Source organism: Achroia grisella, unplaced genomic scaffold (genome assembly GCF_030625045.1).
Source record: "Achroia grisella isolate CSIRO2021 unplaced genomic scaffold, CSIRO_AGI_Agris_v1 utg1455, whole genome shotgun sequence".
Taxonomy (NCBI): domain Eukaryota; kingdom Metazoa; phylum Arthropoda; class Insecta; order Lepidoptera; family Pyralidae; genus Achroia; species Achroia grisella.
The window spans coordinates 137,946-162,324 of record NW_026712634.1 but is presented as its reverse complement, the minus strand read 5'-3'; the positions used below and the strand labels follow the sequence as shown (position 1 = coordinate 162,324).

At 31.8% G+C, this 24,379-nt stretch overlaps 1 protein-coding gene and 2 long non-coding RNA genes across 3 annotated transcripts; 2 read left to right on the top strand and 1 right to left on the bottom strand.

Annotated features, from left to right (window-relative positions):
• Positions 1–183: 183 nt before the first annotated feature.
• LOC131855509 (uncharacterized) lies at positions 184–2,321 on the top strand. The gene is made up of 3 exons (XM_059206785.1): positions 184–223; positions 472–1,055; positions 2,286–2,321. The coding sequence occupies exons 2-3, from the start codon at positions 498–500 to the stop codon at positions 2,319–2,321; spliced, it is 594 nt and encodes a 197-aa protein (XP_059062768.1). The 5' UTR covers positions 184–223; positions 472–497.
• A 4,240-nt stretch (positions 2,322–6,561) lies between these two features.
• On the top strand, positions 6,562–8,215 carry LOC131855503 (uncharacterized). Its single transcript, XR_009358113.1, has 4 exons — positions 6,562–6,962; positions 7,421–7,547; positions 7,876–8,010; positions 8,194–8,215. It is a non-coding gene; the product is annotated as an uncharacterized LOC131855503 (long non-coding RNA).
• LOC131855504 (uncharacterized) lies at positions 7,737–9,314 on the bottom strand. The gene is made up of 3 exons (XR_009358114.1): positions 9,234–9,314; positions 8,919–9,139; positions 7,737–7,858 (listed from the first exon to the last, which is right to left on the bottom strand). It is a non-coding gene; the product is annotated as an uncharacterized LOC131855504 (long non-coding RNA).
• Between the last annotated feature and the right edge of the window lie 15,065 nt (positions 9,315–24,379).

Sequence of the window (24,379 nt, the reverse complement as noted above, 5' to 3'; positions counted from 1 at the left end):
CCAACAAAAATAAGTTAAAATGGGAAAAAAGGAAGCGGTCAGATAGAGGTGACAGTCATGAAGTAGAACGGTTGTTAAAAAAAAGTTAAAAAGTTAGTGAGAACAAGAAGAAGAATTTTGTCATCATCGGATTCGGAAAATATCACTATAGAAAATAGTTCGTCAACTCCTGTGCAAATAAATTCAAATATCGAAAACGAAGCCAGTGATCCAATAATTCAAGGTAAGAACAATTCTCTAAAATGAATATCAAACAAAGAATATTATTATCTGTTTTATTTGACGGTACATTTATATAAATCTACCCGACGTAATCGTGTGTGGATTTTATAATATTTATATATTATTTTGTTATAATATTTTTATTATAACAATAACATAATCGAGTCTTGACGCAAAGCGTGTATAGACAAAAACCGTTGCATCTCAAATTTCGTTTTTACCTATTATGTTATTTTTACGTCATTACAGACGAGATCCTAATTGAAAATGATCAAATGATAGAGGAAAATGATGAATTAGACCCAGACATATTACAGTTACTAGGGTCAGATCCAACACACGATAAAACCTTTGGTGAAAATTTACATAAAGATCTAGCTATGAGATGGAAACATATTTTAACCAACGGGATACCTAAAGAAGAAAAAGCGAATCTTTTAAAAGAATATTTACCCGCAGAAAATTGTATCCCCATGAAAGCACCGGTACTAAACCCGGAGTTGAAGTCGGCATTGTCCGATAACAGCTTAAAAAAGGACTCGTACAGTGAGCACAAACAAAATCAAATGTCTAGCTGCATCTCGGCTATTGGCAAAGCATTAAACTTAGCTTTGACACAAGTGGAAAATACCCCACAAGAAATTATTAAAACTCTGAGCGATGCAGGGCGCTTACTGTGTGACACTCACTACAGAGAATCCCTTTCGAGAAGGTTTACTATTGTTAATTCCATAAGTAAACAAAAACGTGAAATAATAAAAAATACAAAAACCGACGCAGCGTTCGAGATCTTACCCACAACAGACTCGACGACGTTGAATACATTATCTCAGGTACATATTACAAAAACAATTGTACCGACTGCTGGCAGACTTCAGTACTTTTTTGATGAATGGCTTAAAATAACACGTGATAAAAATATTTTGTCCTGGGTTAAAGGTTATAAAATACCATTCTTTTGTGACCCACATCAGATAATTAAAACTAAATCATATACGGTAACTGAAATCAACATAATTGATGAGTGTATTACGGAATTATTACAGTCAGATCATATCTCGACTTGTTCCCCATGTAAAAATCATTTTATTTCACCTATTTTTACAGTCCCGAAACCTAATGGCAAACACAGATTTATTTTAAATTTAAAGGAATTAAATAAATTTATATCTATTAAGCACTTCAAAATGGAGGATTATCGCACCGCATTAAAATTAATAGACCAAGACTGTTTTATGGTCACGCTTGATTTGAAAGATGCCTATTTTTTAGTCCCCATTGCCAAAAGCGATAAAATCTACCTTCGTTTTACTTGGAATTCTGAAATATATAAAAATCAACTGTTTGAATTCAATGTACTGCCATTTGGACTATGTACTGCACCTTATGTATTTACTAAACTTTTAAAACCCGTGTTACATTATTTACGTTCATTAGGTTTTATATCCGTAAATTTTCTTGATGATTTTTTATGCATTGGAGGCTCATTTAATAACTGTCTTGATAATTTAAAAACTACTAAATATATACTTTCTAAATTGGGATTTTTAATTAATGAAGATAAAAGTAAAACTGTACTCAAGCAAAAATGTTTATTTTTAGGCTTCATTTTTGATTCAATTAATATGAGTCTAACATTACCCGATGAAAAGAAAAAACGCATAAAAATATTTACAAATAAATTAATACAAACAAAAAAATGTAAAATAAGAGAATTCGCTCGTTACGTAGGTTTATTGACCTCCGCATGTCCAGCAGTGACTTATGGATGGGTTTATACAAAATTATTTGAACGGGATAAATTCCTAGCACTTAATTACTCTAATAATTACAATAAATATATCACTCTATCAAAACATCTAAAAGAGGATTTTGTATGGTGGAGAGATCACATAGACTCCTCATTTTCTTTATTTCAAAGTTGCGACTATTCTGTTGTAATATTTAGCGACTCTTCAAATACGGGTTGGGGCGTAGCGTGCAATAACGAAACAGCCCACGGACTCTGGAATAGTTCTCAGCTATTATTACATATAAATACTTTAGAATTATTATCGCGCCAGGTGGCGCTTCTAAGTGTAAATACAGCTCCCAGTTAAATTAATCTTTAAAAATATAAAACGAACGATTTTTACAGAAACTATTAATTTATTTAATTATTTAAGTTCTAAAAGACTTGTGTTATTATTTGTACATCAATCTATTTATGAACAGTGAATAAAAAAGTGATAATAATCGAACTAACTAGCGACTATGAATACATAACTAAAGTCACATATTAAATTAAATAATTTACAAATAAGTGCTATTAAACAGTTCCAATACTACAAAAACATATAATTTGTGAAGTAAAAGTGTTAAATTAGTAATTTATATATTTTCTATTTTTATTATAAAAGTGCAGGGTATACCAAACCCAGTGACATTCAAACATTTGTGACATTTCAAACATTCAAAAGAAACGGTCTAATGACAACATATTTGACTAGATGTTGAAACATAATTTCGCACTCGAGGTTATCACAAGCATTGGCCTAGTTTGATAGGCGCCTGCTTCTTATCCAAGAGGTTGTGCCTTCAAATCTGAACGGCGAAATTAATTTTTGTGAAGTTTAATTAAATCTAATAGTATAATCATCGAAACTGCGTATGTGGTTGGACAGCATTTATTCAAAATGAATAAACATCCGAGACTAGGTGTCGAAACTCGATTGCAACAGTCAATACAAGCAAAAGATGAAATCATAACTAATTTAAATAAACAAATTCAAACTAAAGACGAAAGTCTAAAGACATACGAACAATTAATATGCAACTTAGATATAAAACTTAAAGAAAAAATGCGATTAATAAAAATTATGGAAGAAGAACACGAACAAAATAGTATAGAATTCGAGAGATTATGTAAAGAAAATCAAAACTTAAAGAAATGTATTACAATTAAAGAGTCAGAAATTTTTGACTTACAAAATGATATTGTTGCCATAGAAGAAGCAAATAGAAAATCTAACATTGAATGCGAAGAAGTAGTTTCAATAAATAATACATTGATTACACCATTAAAAAAACAACTAAATGATATAAATACTGAAAATAGACTTCTACAATTAAAATTAAACAAAGTTATGGATGAATATAATAATTTAAGAATGACAACAGAGTTAAAAACACAATCATTAATAAACGTAAAAGGGTCAAGGATTTATAAAAACCGCAAATTATTTAAAAAAATAAAAAACCAGATGAAAAAAATCAAATCACTTCAAAATAAATTGCATAGACTTAATAAAACACAAAAGAAACATATTAGTGTGTGTATCGACACTCCAGTAAAACACACGCAAATTATATCTGATCAAACAGACAACTGCAATATCGAAATTAATACCATAGTAGTGCCGTCCCATAATAATTCGAACACAGAAAGTGAGAGAAAGGTCTTGATTTTTTCGGACATATCAGGGAGAAATGCTGCTAAATATATAAATCAGAAATGTTCAAGAAATCTGAATATCACTAATATTTGTAAACCACATTCAAGTGCGGATAAAATACTAGAAAATTTTAAAAGCTACACATCTGATCTTAATACAAATGACATTGTTATAATTATGATTAGTAAATTTCATCCAAAATTAGATAATTATATAAAATTACTAAATACACTTCTGAATTCTAACGACAATAGAATGTATAATACAGTATTATTAAGTCTGGAATACGACGGACGAAATAACTATAATATATTTAATATAAACAAAAAGCTTTATAATTTAGCTAAGTACAATAATAAAATCAAATACCTAGAAATTAATAATACACAACATGGAGTATGCACTTGTAATGATTTGTTAGATATTCTGTCAGAGATTATCCAGAAACAATTCCAACATACAACTACACTTGTATTTCCCGAACGCGAAGCTCTTATTCAAGAGGATTTTCGACTCAAGAACAACGCAATTGTAATAAAATAAAAATTCTGCATACAATTGCACAATGTATTAGTAATAAAGTAGAGGAAATTAAATTATTAATGGAATGCCTAAATTGTGATATATTTTGTGTAAGTGAAACCTGGTTATCAGAAGTACAAATAAATATTTTACATATAAATAACTTCAGCTTAGCATCATATTTTTGTAGACAAAATCACAAACATGGAGGTGTAGCTATATTTATTAGGGACGGAGTCAAATTTCGTACTCGCGGTGATATTACCTGTTTGTCACAGGAATTACACTGTGAAGCTGCGGCAATTGAATTAAAATCACAAAAAACTGTAATAATCTGTATATATCGCGCTAATTATGATATTAATATATTTTATGATACACTTTCAAAAATTCTATTTAAAGTTAATAAAGAAAATAAGCAAATAATTTTAACTGGTGACTTTAATATAAATTTCCTCAACAAAAGTAAATACTTAACGGATTTTAAATTAATTTTAAAAAACTTTGACATGAAGAATATTTTAATTGATAGTCCCACACGTATAGCCAAAGGCAGTTCAACCTGCATTGACAATTTTATTACAAATTTTTGTGACAACATTATACATAGTAAAGTACTTGACTATAAGATCTCCGACCATAATATTATCGAATTAGTTTATAACGTTAAAATACAGTATAGTTATAAAAAGGATGTAAAAAAAAATTACATTGCACGTCAATTCGCAAAAAATAACTGCAATTACTTTCACTATTTACTTAATAAAGACCAAACATATTATTATGATATCTATAATTGTGACGATGCTAACGTAAAAGCTGAAACTTTTTTATTAGGTTTAAAATATTTTTATGACATTGCATTCCCAAAGAAGAAAAAATATATTATAAATAAGAAAAACTACTGGGAAACTAAAGGCATAATGAAATCTAGAGACACGTTGAATAAACTGGAACTATTACAATCTATATATCCTACTGAAAGACGTAAATTAAAATTAAAGAAATTTAAGAAATGTTTTAAAAAAGTTTTATTAACGGCGAAAAGAGTGCAAATCTCGGACAAAATTCTATTTAAAGTTAATAAAGAAAATAAGCAAATAATTTTAACTGGTGACTTTAATATAAATTTCCTCAACAAAAGTAAATACTTAACGGATTTTAAATTAATTTTAAAAAACTTTGACATGAAGAATATTTTAATTGATAGTCCCACACGTATAGCCAAAGGCAGTTCAACCTGCATTGACAATTTTATTACAAATTTTTGTGACAACATTATACATAGTAAAGTACTTGACTATAAGATCTCCGACCATAATATTTCACTATAAAATATTATTATTTCTTTAGATTATGACATAATAACATAGTTTACATGATTTTAAGGGAAACATACGATAAAAAAAAATCCCGTAAAATGTAGAAGATAAAAAATGGTTATTGTTGGTTATCCTTAAGAGATAGACATATACCATCACGGACTTTTTTGTTGACCTTATTGGTATGTATTATATTATGGTGCACAACTGTTAACTAGGATGTTATAATGACAAGACACTTTACGAGACTGATTCTTTATTATATTGACGGTGAACATAAAATATTAATAACAATGTACCCCCCCTAGCTACAAAGTAATATATACATAATAATTCTTTACTTGTAGATATATAACACTGTAACGAAAAGAAATAACCTAAAACAATTATCTTTACTACACCTGTACATATCATAATACTTAATCTTATATATAAAATTTTACGTTCAATTAGTATATTAAAAAAAACTAAATCTAAAACTAAAAACACTGAAACAAAAAAAAAAGCGTTTAAACTTTAAAGTTCAATTAGTATAAAAAATAACTAAAATAAAAAAAAAAAATACAATTACATATTACACCAGTTGTCTTATGTAAGTATAACAGTAATATACTACGCTTACTGGTGTACGCATACACAAATGGAAAAATGTACAGCTTGTGTGAAACCTAAAATATTTGTAAAAATTATTCATCCATTCTATATCTTGACACCGGTTTGCGTATTCGAATTGAACGCGATCTAGGGGCATCGCCATCGGGTGACTCATGAGTCCCTGGCGAAAGCACCTGTGGGTATAGTGACCGCAGGCCTACCGGCTGTGTCTCCGTCACGGGTTCAATATCGGGTTCAGGGGGCGTATTATGAACTCTTATTCCCATTCAGTTTACGGCTTAAACTGAACTGCCTGGCGATTTCGTATTACGAACGCTATTAGCCAGCCAGTCAGCGGTCACATGACAATTGAACGTCTTCTGTCCGAAAACTGACCGGCTATTTCGTATTATGAGCGTTTCATTTGACAGATCTGAGCGGACGCAACTGTCAAAAAGCCCGTTTAAAAACAATTCAGTTTACGGTGGCTTCATATTAGCTTTTATAGAATTGTTTTCTAATTTATAGCTTCATTATTGTAATTTGGTTATTATTTCTATTTCTATGTCAGTTTTTATTATGTTTATAACATGTTTGTGCAGTTATTTCGATTGTTTTTGTTTCGTTTTAATTTTAATTATGTGTGATGAACTCGAAGTATTGGAGTTTTTGGAAATGTGTGCACCCTACGAAAAAGAAGTAAGGAAAGTGAAAAGACGGCGATTACGCGACCAATCCAATCCAATTGATATAGACAATGAACAATTTAGAAAACGTTATAATCTAAATAAAGATTTGGTGCGTAATATGCGTGCGAACTCATATGCCGGTATCATCGAAATTTACAGACCTACCAGTGGAAACTAAGGTATATTGTATTGTAATTATTTCACTAAATCACTAGCTGACTATGTCAGGTTTTAGTAGCATTATTATTTATGCTGCAGGCTCGTATCAACGGCCTACTAGTGATATTGCTCTTCATTCGCTAGCACAGCCAATGGCAAATAACCGATTTATTGCATTTACCCAACATCCAACAGTAAATACATATATAAAATTCCAAGGACATCTGAGTAAAGGATAGATAATAAATATTCAAAGGTATCTATTTCTATACAATTAGCAACTGTGATTGTTGCAAATACATCTATGAGTACCATGTACCATACCATATGATATAGTGATAATATATATGGTAAAATGTATGCACACAAGTAAAGCCTAGAAAGCAAGTATACAAGTATGCAACAGTCTGATGATGTGTAGTCTCTCCGGCACTTTCCTCCGAGGACAATTAATTAAATTAAATTAATTATATTTTAGGTTTTATAATTGGAATTTGGAATGCTGGGTGTATTGGGCTGTATTTGACTGTACACATGCCACCCCATTGTAAATTAAGAAGAGATATTACTGTAGAAAACAATACCATTCATTAAATATATAATTGGTAAGTGAAATATAAATTAAAAGACATGTTTAATAATATAAGCACTTTTAATATCTTTTTTTAATATAATTATATAAATTAACAATAAACAAGATTTTAGACATACAAAATATGTTAATAATTATACATTTCTAAAGCTACTTATATACCTACTAACAATAAATTGTTTACTTAAATATAAAATGACCATAACACTTAGACATATGTTTCAAATAATCTGTATCCATGTAATTAATCTCATATGTTTCAAATAATATTTATCCATTAATTATTCTCTTATGTTTCAAATAATCTTCATCTATGTAATTAATCTGGAAAAAAAAATTAGGTTAGTAATGCTGACATGGACATTATGAGTGTGGATGCCAACTGGAACTGGAGCTACTCATGACATTTGGGCAAACCAGAGGCATTAAGCAACATCTAGAGGACTTAAGCTGGAATAAATCCTTATGATTACTTGGTAAGCACAAAATTTTATTATGAAACTACAAACATCATTACATCTAAGCTCTAAACTTGAGTAATTTAGGAACATAGTTATTTATCAGCACTAACAGTTATTGTGCTGTATTTTTAATGAAATAATACTTTTTGTAAATAAATATTAATATTATAGTATATAATATGTTGTTTTTTTTTTTAGGAGATCCAGGATATGCTTTGGATGATGAGAAGTATACTCCCATCTCAAATGTTATATCAGGACCACAAGAAGCATATTACACTGTAAGAACATGGAATATCATTGAGAGCACAATTGGGCTTCTAGATTTAGATGCCTACATGTACTTTGAGCTCTTATAGAGAACTAAATGAAGGTCTAGCTGCTAGACAAACCCATGTTGTTTAGTTGTGGAACTAAGAAATTGAAACATTTATAAATAATAATACTGTTAATAGGTCAATGTTTTAATTATTTGTTTTTATAAAAAATGATATAGGTACATTATTTATGTCTTTTATTGGTAGTTATAATTAAAGGGATATGATAATTGTATTATATACTAGTTATTACCTATGACTTTGTCCATATGGCATACCTAATTTTTGTTAAAATAAATAAAATATCTCAAATAAAAGCAACTTAAGTTACTCCTTTACGCGACTCATTACATATGACAGTGAAAGTATCCCTCAAATTTGGTCCAGCTGTTTCAAAGATTAGCAAGAACAAACAAACGGACAGACAACTATTTTTTTTTAATGTCATTTATCTTACCTTCTATATGTATGCATTTACTGAAAAGCTGTTGTATGGTGAACTTCAAAATTACAAACAGATACTTCAATATATTTGCATAGATATATGTATTTCAGATTTTACTGAGATTCCTATTAAATGAAATAAATTAAAATTCAGATGGTTACCTTATAACACTTAAACTTGACAATCCTTTCCAGTCTTTAAAACCCCCTTTTCCTAAGGAGTTTAATTGTTGAGCGACGTCCTCACACAAGCGATTGGTATGGTATTCTTGGGCGGACTTATTAAAGCCACTTGCCATTTCCCTATGGGATTTTAAAAATCCCATATAATTTCAAATTACCGGTACGATACACGACGTTGGCGAGAGGTTTCAGTCCGTGATCTACAATTTAGTTAGATAAATATACAAATATAAACATTTAAATATTTGCATCATTTTAAAAAAACATTACTAAGAAAATGTTAGGAATACTTACGTTACATTAGGTATATTTTTCACAATAATTGAATTATTAAATTTAACTTGCGTATAAAGTTATGGAAAGGCTAAGTTTCAAGTTGTACATTAAAATCGGAATTAAGAGGCCTTTCACATTTTTTGGCCTAAAAGCAGTGTCTTTGGGGTTCTGGTTCTAAGAAATTAAGAGTCGGATATACATTTTGATTCCTGAATTATATAGATAGATATCTAATCTTAAAAACAACATCTTTGAAATGTTAATTTTCTCTTTGTTAGTCTTCCTAATTTCTAAAATAGTTTATTCAAAAACGCTAAATGACAGAAGTTTGGGGTCGTCGTTCATTAATAAACAAACATAAATTGATATGATATCTTTACTAAAACTTGATAATTACTTTATAAATTGAGACAGCATCGTCCTTTTCTTCATTTTCAACTTAAATATCTAAAAAATTGATCATAATTAAACCCGAAATTTCAACAAAACTTTGCCATAATCATTTCTAATTTTCTCATAAATACAACGAAATTATTGCATAAAAAAAACATAATAATAAAGTTAATATACTTGTAAATTAGAAATATGAAAAAAAAATATAAGTTTCTAAGAAAAAAATAAACAATAATAATAATTTAAAGTTGTATAAATTCCGTTGCGCCAAAAGTAAATTCTCAGTGCTGCGCTAGCGCTCGTCGAGGTAGGACCTATGCCATTTTTTACAACACCGCTAAGATAAGACATTCGTCAGTGAACATTAGTATAGAGCGACTAAACCATTTTGATAATTTAAGTAATATTTAATTAATTTTGCTAATATATACTTATTTCTACGAATATTAATTTAAAGTTGTTGTTAAATATATATATATATATATATATATAATAATAATATTTATTTTAGCATGCCAAGACAAAAGTACAGTTATGCTACAAATAAAACCTACCTACCCTGCTGGACTATGAAAAGCACAAGAGCATGGTATTTCGTCACACTAATGGCAATTAATTGTTAAAATTAAAAAAGAGAACATTTTAGTATTTTTAAAAATAACGCTTATCTGAGAGAAAAATGTAAGAAAATGTAAACCAATTTTACTCTATGTTTATTTTGTAGTTTTTTTCTAAATTAAAATAGGGTTATTGTTTATAAAAATACCATTATTATTTTTACGTACATTTGTCTTGTGTTATATAGTGTATATCATCTAGTATGCAATGTGGATTGTAAATAAATTACCAAATTATATATAAATTATATTCCTTAATGTTTAGAGATATTTTATCCAATTTTATTTTATTTTACACAATACAGATATTTCTAAATTGCAGCTATTCTGTTATTATACTCGTTGGACTTTCATTACTGTACAGTTATGTCAAATAATTATGCGTGTTTGGGTGAAAAGTCAACAACATTATAAATGTTTTTATTTAGAGACTAGCTTTTAGCTCGCGGCTTCGCCCGCGTGAATATGGGATATATAGGTTATCGCGCGTTTAAAGATCCGTGTACAGTATTGGGACGTTATATATAAACCTTCCTCTTGAGTCTATCTATTCTGTCTATTAAATAACAACGAATCAAAATCTGCGTAGTTTTTTAAGATCAAAACATACATAGATCTATTACATGTGTAGATGATATTTTAACCGGAAATTGAAGCCGTTAAAATGGTATTGGCAGATCAGTTGGAATCATCGGTATTCTTGGTATATAAGCTGGTTGCCCAGCTAACGTACCGGTTATAATGGTCTACAATTAAATTGTCTTTCAATTCTTTAGTAAGCAATATATCCAATGGGACGCCATTGCACATGTTCGGCGGGCTTAAATTTCATGACTGGATCATGCTTTTGAGAAATTCCTTCCTCAAGTTTGAGCATTTAGTGTGGGAAATCACTATCTGTGCTTCCATAAAAATGAGCTCTCAAATTTGTCAGTAGTTTTAAACTTTCAATTAAAGTCCATAAGGGAGACGATGTTAATGACACAGAGAGTCTTTCAGAAATCTCCAGCAAAAGTATAAAAGTAATCCCGCCAATGAGAGCAGAGGTGTTTCTAAGGTCTTTTAAGGTTCTGTCCAAAATCTCTATAGCTCATGGTGATTTCATTACATATAATCAATGAGGCGTCTTATAATAATTTATAAAAAGGTTTGACATTAACAATTAATTATTTATCAAGAATCAAGAATCGGCCAACCAAGAACGAGAAGCTGCAATATCAGCCAATATCATGCGGCGACGTCAATGATGCAGGAACAGCAATGATAGCAGTTGAAGCTTTTTTTTACAACTTAGAATGGCAAACAAGCTGACGGCTCTCCTGATGGAAAGGGGTAACCGTCGCCTATATACATGAGCAGTACCTGCCATGTTCATATCAGCACATTGTTTCCCTCATGCGTTGCCATTCCTGAAAACTCGGGTGTTATTCCCCTGTACCTTGTAAATTCACTACCATATATATACACAGGTAGTCTATATAGATATATATACATATACACAGATAGTATACCCTGAGAAAGGTCATAGACTACTTTATAGTGCGAAAAAAGTATTGTAAGGGATTAAAAGCGGAGATGAAAGGTTGTATAAAAGTATCGTCATTGTTTAATTGAAACAAAGAAACTTTTTTTTTGGTTATAATCTAAATATATTTCCTTTATTTGGTCAATTTCATTATACCACGCTGACGAAGTCGCGGACACACCTAATATACATATAAGGATGGGACCTTTAAATCAAAACAAAGCCTTGAAAACACAACTATTATATATAAATAAAATAATTATTTGCTAAGTATAATATTTAGAACAAGTGAATATGGCAATAATGTATCCGACTCTTATAATAAATTATATTGTATCTATTAATAAATAAACTGAATTAATATGTAAGAAGAATTAATTAGTAAATTTATGTTATAGTAATTTCATCTTCCTGTCCTTATCCCAATTATTTGTTACTCATATTACTTAAGGTTTTGGCTTTTAGTTGTACAATCGGCCAGCATCCTGACATCAACCCTCTAGGAATAATATAATAAAAAAATATGGTCATTATTAGCACTTTGATAATTAAGATAAATAACGTTATTTAAAAAAATCCAATAAGTAGTCTCAGTTAAGTAGAAACATATCACATTATTAATTAAAATATTACAAGGATCAAAATGGTTCATACTAAATCCACACCGATTGAGCTACACGGTTATTTGCGTTTGCGATTAAACCTAAAGTTGAGCGGCATCATTTTGTAATAGGCCTCTTAAGTACTTTGCGCGGAATTTTAAGTAGATGCACAAAGTTCGTTTGGATATTACAATGAAAATATTTTTTACAAATAAATCCGAATTATTAAAAAAGACCATAAAACTGTCTGGAATATTTTTGTATATTACACAAATTCTACCGTTGTATCTTAATTACTGTTTTCTATATTTAATTTACATTTATTTAATTAATATTTTGTCCAAAAAGTGACATACAGAAACTCGACTTAACGTTGCAACGAATGTATGCGTATCCGAACGCAGCGCGAGGAAATCCACTAACCAGCCAGAGACAAACTATCCAGGCAAAATACGGTTTGAATTTGGACCCTCATAATACGAAAAAGAACATTTCATTTTAAGGCCGTAAACTGAACTGCCAGAAAACTGACTGGATTTTAAAGAGTTCATAATACGCCCCCAGGTAGACTTTGGTCGTTGTTGGACACGATTTGACCGCTACTGATTGATGCAGCGTCCTCACTCGATCGACGTTCATAATCATATAATAAATTTGAATCAATACTATTAAATATATATTAATATAAAACTGATCGACATGTTTTTTCAAATATTTATTATTATACTTGACATAGTACGTCAATGGACCCACACGGTCAGTGACAACACCCCTTTCCCATGTAAATGTATTACGCCGAAACAACTTAAAATACACGTGATCCCCGACGCTGAATTGTCTATAGGTATTATTATTTTTATATTCAATCTGTTGTCTTTGTTTATTTTTCACTAACTCGCTCGCTCGCTGGGTTGTAACAAACTAAAAGGTGGACGCACCTCTCTGCCTAGCAACAGGCTTGTTGGAGTTTTCCCAGTTATACTATGTGGTGTAGACCGGTATATTAATAAAAAATTGTCCAACGCCAATTCCGAATCTATTTTGTCATGAACCGCTTTTTTTTTAAGCTTTTTTAATTATTTTTACAGCATTTTCTCCCGCCCCGTTACTACTAGGTTTATAAGGAGTCGTTGTTATTGGATGTACACCTAGACTGTTCAAAAAAATTGTAAACTCATGACTAGAAAATGGTGGTCCATTATCGGACACCAATTCATGTGGATGACCAAATCGTGCAAATACTTTGCGCAATTTGTCTATGGTCGAAGTAGCTGAAGTGTTGTGAACTCTAAATGACTCAATCCATTTAGAGTGTGCATCTATGATAACAAAATAATACTTAGAATCGCCGGGTAACGAGAAAAAATCAACGTGTATTCGGTACCAGGGTTCCTGTGGCCACACCCACGGGTGCAGCGGCGCGGCCGGCGGCGCGGGCCGCTCGCGGGCGCACGTCCCGCACGCGCCACACACACGTTCTATGTCGCCATTGATACCTGGCCAGTATACATAGTTTCGAGCCAAATTTTTACATTTCCTCTAGCCTCTCTCAATGCGCCGGGAATAACAACCCGATGACCATATAAAATACAGCTTTGCTCGATACTGAGATATTCCTTTATTTCAAAATATGGCTTTAAATTTTTACATTTACAGTATATCCAATTAGATTTAATACTTTTATGTAACTCTTGCAATACTTTATCGGATGCTGTATATTTTGCAATATCCTTGTAACTAATGAGAGACGTATTTTGTATAAAATGAATCGATCCGCGTACTCTCTTCTGTCACAACGGTCGGAATTCTCGATAGGCAATCGGCTACACAATTATGTTTTGAACTGATACACTTAACTTTATAGTTGTACGCGCCTAGTATTACGGCCCAGCGCTGAAGACGGCTCGCGGCCATCAATGGGACTCCCTTATTTTCATTGAAAATAGACGCGAGCGGTTTACAGTCTGTGACTGAAGTGAATTCTCTGCAAAAATAACAGCCAACCCCTCCCTACATATCTGTGCATAGTTCTTTTCTGGCGCGGTGAGCATGCGTGAAGCGTGCGCGACGGGCCGCTCACACGCCGCGCCACCGCCGCGCCGCACCGGCGACTGCGCCGGCTGCGACAGCACCGCCGCCACCGCGAACGGAGATGCGTCACACGTGACCGAAATCGGCCGCGAAGGGTTAAAGTGCGCCAGCAATGTCGAGTTTTTTAATGCATTCTTCACGCGCTCGAATGCAACATTACAAGAATTACTCCATTCGAATCTTTTACCTTTTTTTAATAATTGATATAAAGGGGAAAGTATATCACTCAGATTTCTCACGAATTTCCCATAATAATTTATCAATCCGAGAAACGCTTTTAACTCTTTTACATTGGTGGGGGTTGCTGTGTTGTTGATCGCATCAACTTTTGACGTTTCCGTCCGCATCGATTACGTGTCATAAATACGATATGGACTTCTGAAAAAAACTACATTTCTCTGGAGCTACTCTTAATCCACACTCTGATAATATTTTAAAAACTTTCAATAACCGCATCCATAAATCCTGTCTATTTATACCACAGACAGTTAGGTCATCAATATAACAAGTTACGTAGGGCATCCTAAACAATTTTTTTATCAATCTTTGAAATTTATTTGGAGCGCACTTAATACCGAACGGTAGTCTATTAAAACAAAATATTCCCTGTTGTGTCACTATCGTGCACAACCTTTTTGAGGATTCATCTAACAAGATTTGTAGATACGCATTAGAAAGGTCAATTTTTGCGAATATTTCTCCCCTGTAATGCAGAAAATATATCCTCGATCCTGGGGATAGGATATTTATCGTCCATGAGAACCGGGTTCAAGGTAGTTTTAAAATCTCCGCATAATCGCACGTCCATTTTTTTTAGTACGGGAACGACGGGCGTACCCCATTCGCTCCATTCTACTGGTGATATAATGCCTTCATGCTGAAGCCGCTGTAGCTCAGCATCAACAGCCGGGCGTAGCGCGTGCGGCACGGGCCGCGCTCGGCGCCACACCGCCTGCGCCCCTTCTACTAGTTCTAGCTTTATCTTGCACTTATTAAACGTACCTACACCCGATTTGAACACGTCCGGATACATTTTTTTTAAATTATATACAGCACTCTTTGTGTCTATGGGTACAGTAAATTGTGTATTATGCATAGTACTTACTGGCAATATTTTAGGAAAAATAATACCAAAAGATCGCATCCAATTTCGACCGAATAAAGATGGACTGAATTCATTATCTATAACGACTAAGTTTAAATTTGATATTATATTATTTTTTATTCGAACTGTATATTGAATCTTACCTTTCGGTTTCACGTTTTGCCCACTGTACATTCTTAAATTTGTCGTATATGTTTGTAACTTACAATCACTGAATAACGTCTTATACGTGCCATAAGAAATTATACTGACTGCAGAACTAGTATCGCCCTCCATTTTTAATGGCACATCATTTATGTGAACAGAAACGTTCCACTTCTCGTCTGAGTCGTCATCACTTAACTGATATACTGTCACGGGGGCCCCGTCCTCGGAGTCAGAACAATCTGACGAGGTGGCTGTCACTACCGCTCCACTAACCCCGTGAATAGATTTTTGTTTACGTTGGTTACACATTTTGCTATATGCCCTTTTTTTCCGCACACATAACACTCACTATATAAAAACGAACACTTGTCTGACGCATGATTTCCATCGCAACGATGACACCTGTGCTGGGTGCGCTGCGGTACTCGATTACTACCGCGCGCTTGTCGCCGTGCTCCCCTTTGCCAGTCACGGCCGCTACCCGGCGCCGGTACTGCGGCCGCTGACTGCATACACAGGTTCCTGGTCGGTGACACCGCTGCCGCCGCGACCACGCCCAGCTTCCGTAGCCGGTCCCGAGTCTCGTTCCATCGTCTCCAACGATAGTGCCAATTCAGAGGCACGAGTAAATGTGAGGTCCTCGTCCTTCTCTGTTAACAGGCGTTGCCGTGTACGATCGCTGAGAAGTCCATAAACGAATTGATCACGCAGATTCTCTTTTAATTTGTCGGTAGATGAAAATTTACACGCCTTACTTAATTTCTTCAATTTTACCAGATAATCGCTTATTGACTGTCCCTCTGTTTGTTTGCATGATCTAAATATAATTCGTTCAGCGATAATTGATCTCTTTGGAGATAAATGTTCGTCAACGAGCGATTCGATTTTTTCAATTGACACGTTTTCAGGTTTTTCCGGATAACATAAGTCGATTATAAGGTCCAAAGCTTCGGTGCCAACCACGGCCATCAAATATTTAGATTGGTCTGCAATTTTCACATCATTAATTACGAACCACGCCCTAAGTCGACTCATATAGGTGGGCCACCGATCCACATGTATTTGGAATTCTTTCAAGTAGCCAATATCCTTCGATTTTTTTTCACTCATTATGTCACAACTAATAATATCAATGAACAATTTATATAATAATTTGGGTTCTCTCGTCGCCAAATGGTATGTATTATATTGTAGTGCACAACTGTTAACTAGGATGTTATAATGACAAGACACTTTACGAGACTGATTCTTTATTATATTGACGGTGAACATAAAATATTAATAACAATGTACCCACATATATGCCACTTACATTGATACATCTCAAAGCACTAGACAATACGCATTTTCATTAAGAGGCCTATTACAAAATGATGCCGCTCAACTTGAGGTTTAATCGCATGGATTTACGCACACACACAGTAATACACGCACACAGACGCAAATAACCGTGTAGCGCAATCGGTGTGGATTTAGTATGAACCATTTTGATCCTTGTAATATTTTAATTAATAATGTGATATGTTTCTACTTAACGGAGTAACATAAACTACTTATTGGATTTTTTTAAATAACGTGATTTATCTTAATTATCAAAGTGCTAATAATGACCATATTTTTTTATTATATTATTCCTAGAGGGTTGATGTCAGGATGCTGGCCGATTGTACAACTAAAAGCCAAAACCTTAAGTAATATGAGTAACAAATAATTGGGATAAGGACAGGAAGATGAAATTACTATAACATTAACACTAAACAACTAATTAATTCTTCTTACATATTAATTCAGTTTATTTATTAATAGATATAATATAATTTATTATAAGAGTCGGATACATTATTGCCATATTCATTTGTTCTAAATATTATACTTAGCAAATAATTATTTTATTTATATATAATAGTTGTGTTTTCAAGGCTTTGTTTTGATTTAAAGGTCCCATTCTTATATGTATATTAGGTGTGTCCGCGACTTCGTCAGCGTGGTATAATGAAATTGACCAAATAAAGGAAATATATTTAGATTATAACCTAAAAAAGTTTCATTGTTTCACTTAAACAATGACGATACTTTTATACAACCTTTCATCTCCGCTTTTAATCCCTTACAATACTTTTTTCGCACTATAAAGTAGTCTATGACCTTTCTCTGTGTATATGTACATCTATCTATATAGACTACCTGTGTATATATATGGTAGTGAATTTACAGGGTACAGGGGAATAACACCCGAGTTTTCAGGAATGGCAACGCATGAGGGAAACAATATGCTGATATGAACATGTCAGGTACTGCTCATGTATATAGGCGACGGTTACCCCTTTCCATCAGGAGAGCCGTCAGCTTGTTTGCCATTCTAAGTTGTAAAAAAAAAGCTTCAACTGCTATCATTGCTGTTCCTGATTCATTGACGTCGCCGCGTGATATTGGCTGATATTGCAGCTTCTCGTTCTTGGTTGGCCGATTCTTGATTCTTGATAAATAATTACTTGTTAATATCAAACCTTTTTATAAATTATTACAAGACGCCTCATTGATTATATGTATTGAAATCACCATGAGCTATAGAGATTTTGGACAGAACCTTAAAAGACCTTAGAAACACCTCTGCTCTCATTGGCGGGATTACTTTTATACTTTTGCTGGAGATTTCTGAAAGACTCTCTGTGTCATTAACATCGTCTCCCTTATGGACTTTAATTGAAAGTTTAAACTACTGACAAATTTGAGAGCTCATTTTTATGGAAGCACAGATAGTGATTTCCCACACTAACTGCTCAAACTTGAGGAAGGAATTTCTCAAAAGCATGATCCAGTCATGAAATTTAAGCCCGCCGAACATGTGCAATGGCGTCCCATTGGATATGTTGCTTACTAAAGAATTGAAAGACAATTTAATTGTAGACCATTATAACCGGTACGTTAGGGGGAAGGGGATTGCCAGTAATGTGGATTGATAACCCCATTGCTAGCAATATGTCATCCACGCAAGAATACCATCGTGTTAAGTTCCTGTTGAATTTGCACGATGGGCTAACTGACCAACCTCATGCTCATCTTATCATCCTCCACTGGTGCCCCGCCAGCGTAAACCGTTAGCGCAGGCGGGTGCACCATAAAACATCCCTCAAAAAAAAAAACCGGTACGTTAGCTGGGCAACCAGCGTATATCCCAAGAATACCGATGATTCCAACTGATCTGCCAATACCATTTTAACGGCTTCAATTTCCTTAAAAAACTACGTAGATTTTTATTCGTTGTTATTTAATAGACAGAATAGATAGACTCAAGAGGAAGGTTTATATATAACGTCCCAATACTGTACACGGATCTTTAAACGCGCGATAACCTATATATCCCATATTCACGCGGGCGAAGCCGCGAGCTAAAAGCTAGTCTCTAAATAAAAACATTTATAATGTTGTTGACTTTTCACCCAAACACGCATAATTATTTGACATAACTGTACAGTAATGAAAGTCCAACGAGTATAATAACAGAATGGCTGCAATTTAGAAATATCTGTATTGTGTAAAATAAAATAAAGTAAATTGGATAAAATATCTCTAAACATTAAGGAATATAATTTATATATAATTTGGTAATTTATTTACAATCCACATTGCATACTAGATGATATAACACAAGACAAATGTACGTAAAAATAATAATGATATTTTTATAAACAATAACCCTATTTTAATTTAGAAAAAAACTACAAAATAAACATAAAGTAAAATTGGTTTACATTTTCCTACATTTTTGTCTCAGATAAGCGTTATTTTTAAAAATACTAAAATGTTCTCTTTTTTAAGTTTAACAATTAATTGCCATTAGTGTGACGAAATACCATGCTCTTGTGCTTTTCATAGTGCAGCAGGGTAGATAGGTTTTATTTGTAGCATAACTGTACTTTTGTCTTGGCATGATAAAATAAATATTATATATATATATATATTTAACAACAACATTAAATTAATATTCGTAGAAATAAGTATATATTAGCAAAATTAATTAAATATTACTTAAATTATCAAAATGGTTTAGTCGCACTATACTAATGTTCACTGACAAATGTTTACGAATGTCTTATCGTAGCGGTGTCGTAAAAAATAGCATAGGTCCTACCTCGACGAGCGCTAGCGCAGCACTGAGAATTTACTTTTGGCGCAACGGAATTTATACAACTTTAAATTATTATTATTGTTTATTTTTTTCTTAGAAACTTATATTTTTATTTCATATTTCTAATTTACAAGTATATTAACTTTATTATTATGTTTTTTTTTTGCAAAAATTTCGTTGTATTTATGAGAAAATTAGAAATGATTATGGCAAAGTTTTGTTGAAATTTCGGGTTTAATTATGATCAATTTTTTAGATATTTAAGTTGAAAATGAAAAAAAGGACGATGCTGTCTCAATTTATAAAGTAATTATCAAGTTTTAGTAAAGATATCATATCAATTTATGTTTGTTTATTAATGAACGACGACCCCAAACTTCTGTCTCTTAGCGTTTTTGAATAAACTATTTTAGAAATTAGGAAGACTAACAAAGAGAAAATTAACATTTCAAAGATGTTGTTTTTAAGATTAGATATCTATCTATATAATTCAGGAATCAAAATGTATATCCGACTCTTAATTTCTTAGAACCAGAACCCCAAAAACCCTGCTTTTAGGCCAAAAAATGTGAAAGGCCTCTTAAACAGTAGTGTATTTTTATTTATTTATTTAACTTTAATACACAAAAAAATTTGTAGATGTGGCGGACTTAATATCTTGCCTCGTTAATTACCAGGCAACTATGTGGTGCAGAGAAAGATTATTGGCGGTGCGCTAATATAAATAAGAAATGTCAAAAAAAGATATATAAATACAAAGCAAAATATAAATTTTTATAAAAAAATAACAATATACATACATAAATATATATGTAAATATAACCCATAAATGTATAAATATTCTATATAAATAAATACATAATGATCCGATAATCAAATTATAAGTACAGTCTCAAATTGAAAGTAAGAAAAACAGAAAATATAGAGAGAACTATAGGGATATAACAGAAAGATGTGAAATATGGAGAAGGACAGTAAAAAAGTTACAAATTTAAATAATGTTGCCGCAATTTCTGTTTAAATGAATTTATTTCAATATTATTTTTTTTTTGCATATTACTATCCTTATTTCTGTTACTTTTTTTTTAATCTATACATGTAAATAAAATTGGAGTGTCTGTTTGTAATATTGAAATAACCGTTTTTTACTACTTGCATATGAATATAAATACGGTACATACACCAATATAACATATTTTACAAGTTTTGTCTGTCTGTCTGTCTGTTTGTTCCGGCTAATCTCTGAAATAGCTGGACCGACTTTGACGGGACTTTTTTTGGCAAGTAGCTGATGTAATAAGGAGTAACTTACGCTACTGTTATTTTAGAAAAATAAAATAAAATTTCACGCGGACGAAGTCGCTGTGGCCAGCTAGTCTATACATATACCGAGATTTAATATTTAAGTTGCTATTATGTTGTTGACAAAATTTTACTGTAATGTTACTATTACGTTATCCTACACAATTTGTATTATTTTGGATGAATAAATAAATAAATAAATAATAATCTATACATCTATACATATAAATAAAATTGGAGTGTCTGTTTGTAATATTGAAATAACCGTTTTTTACTACATGCATATGAATATATATAAGGTACATATACCAAAATAACAATTTTTATAATTTTTGTGTCTGTCTGTCGGTCTGTTTGTTCCGGCTAATCTCTGAAATGGCTGGACCGATTTTGACGGTACTTTTTTTGGCAGGTAGCTGATTTATAAGGAGTAACTTAGGTTAGTAGTTAAATAGTAAAGTTAAATTCCACGCGGACGAAGTCGCAGGAACAGCTTGTTTTTAATAAAAACGGTTTATTTGATAGAAAAAACATCTTTTTTGTGGCACTTGAGAATGTTGAAGCCTGTTGTTTGTAATATTGAAATAACCGTTTTTTACTACTTGCATATGAATATAAATACGGTACATACACCAAAATAATATTTTTTACAATTTTTGTTTGTCTGTCTGTTTGTTCCGGCTAATCTCTGAAATGGCTGGACCGATTTTGACGGGACTTTTTTTGGCAGGTAGCTGATGTAATAAGGAGTAACTTAGGCTACTTTTATTTTAGAAAAATAAAGTTAAAAACCACGTGGACGAAGTCGCGGGAACAGCTAGTGTATAATATATTAGAGATACCTACGTGTTTTTTTATTGATGACTAGCTGTACACGGGATTTCGTCCGTGTGGAATTTCACTTTATTTTTCTAAAATATAAGAAGTTAAATTCCACGCGGACGAAGTCGCGTGTACAGCTAGTTGTCGGTAGTCTAGCGATTTAGCTAGCACACCGCTTTACTTCCGATGGTCGCGGGTTCGATTCCTCGCACGGCACAAACATTTGTATTCATGAGTATGATTGTTTGTAACGGTCTGGGTGTTTTCTATGTATAGATAATATATATGTATTTACGAAAAAAAATCTTTGTATTTATATCAGTTGTCTAGTACCCATAGCACAATGTTCAGCTAGCTTAACTTGGGTCTAGATGAAGCTGTGTGAATTGTCCTGAGATTACTATTATTACTATAATAAATCTTTTCAAATCAGCCGATGTTTATTTTTGCCATAATACGTGCTGTTACCATGTGATAATATTACGTACGTACTTATTACTGTTTTAAATGTTATGCGTTCATTATTTATATTTCCTTTGAATTAAAGACAAATGTATATATATATATATATATATATATACACTTGCACACTTAGTTGATCCAGCCACAATCCGTAGATATTGCTGATTCCACTGTCTCTCTCTTTCTACCACTATCTTTGTATTCTAATATGCGATGTTGCCGTTCCGGCCGAGACCATGCGTTGTTGCCAAATGTATTCGTCGATAGTAGTAGATACCTATACTCGATATATATTTTTTCAACAATTTCCTGCAATAGTGAATCCGTATCGGCAAAATTTTTTAAATGCACAAAGATTTTTTGGCTCTGAATATATTTAAAAATCATTTACTTGTGTGTTGATGAATTTATATACTAGTACATGAAGTACCTAATACTTGTTTTGATTTGAATAGGTAGCGATATTATGAATTTATTATACGTAATCTAAAGATTTTGACGAAATAAAAGTAATTAGTTATCTGTTAACCTTGACTTCATGCTGGCACCAGTATTATTAGATGATGAAGATACTCTTCGAAAACTTACAGCAGAAATATCGTGTTTGGACTCATTAGATAGGTCTCGATGAATAGAGTTTAAAAAACTTAAAATAAATGGTAAATTAGAAATAATGTATAAATACCCCTTACGTAAAATTCAACCACTTTAAAACTTAATAATAATAATTAGGAAAAGAGCGAAGCTATAAATGCACTGAAAGTAATTGATGCCTTCCATACAATATTTTCAGTATTAAACAACTCTGTTTGTTCAGTAAAAGTGTAAATACACTGGTAACCTTTAATCATATTTTATATGCAAACATTACATATGCAAACTCTAAAGTTTTATTTCAGAATGGCCAATAGTTTTGAAGAAATAAGTCTTTGCAATTGTACGTGTAACTTATATATATACTAGTTTTTTCACAATAACAAGCAACACCAATATGGCCTAGTTAGTAGTGTACCTGTGTACCAATTTACCACACAGGCACTCCGAGTTCGAATTTCTTTCCGTCCGTTTACTTTTATTATTTATTTATTTTTTTTTTTTAATTTAATATTTTAATAATTAATTTAATTTATAGGATTATTAATTTATAATAAAAACGTAGTTAAGTATTAAATTAATTTTACTAGTTAGGAATGTACTTGTGTACCAACTTACCACACAGCCATCCCGGGTTCGATTCCTACCATTGGCTTTTTTTTTGTTTTATTTAAAGTAATATTTAAAATTAACTATTTTAATAATTAAATGAATTTAATCGATAAAAACGTTGTTAAGTATTAAATTAATTTTAAGTGACTAATTTTAATAACTATTATATTATGCATAAAAAATATTTTGTAATAATAAAGAAAATACATTTAAAATGTTTTACTTGTTGTGTTAATTATTTATAAGATCTTACTATAATTGTTAGCTGCTTTACAATTTAGAAAGTATAATAGTTAATGTAAATTAAAATTAATTTAATACTTAACAACTTATTTTTATCGATTAAATTCATTTAATTATTAAAATAGTTAATTTAAAATTAGAATAAAGACAAAAAAAAAAATAACAAAAAAAAATCGGTGGCGGGAATCGAACCCTAAGTATTATTTCAAAATGACCAGTAATTTCGAAGAAATAAGCCTTTGAATTTCAAATCAACTTACCAAACGGACGCTCAAGGTTCGCATACCCTTATCGGATACTACTACTACACGGAGTTTCGTCAAAATAAAATATCTAGGTTAGGTATAATAAATTCATAATTAATAGACCGTTACGGTATCTGTATATATTCGGATCAAAACAAGTACTATGAAATAAGAACGAGTATATAAATTGATCAACACAAGTAATTGATTTTTGAAATATATTCAGAGCCAAAAAGTCTTCTTTCTTTATTTATGTACTTGTTAGATGCGACAGC

Coding starts and splice junctions, on each gene's coding strand:
- LOC131855509 (XM_059206785.1), top strand. CDS start 498: ATGATAGAGGAAAATGATGAATTAGACCCAGACATATTACAGTTACTA. Junction 1,056..2,285: donor CGTTGAATACATTATCTCAG/GTACATATTACA, acceptor TTATCGCGCCAG/GTGGCGCTTCTAAGTGTAAA.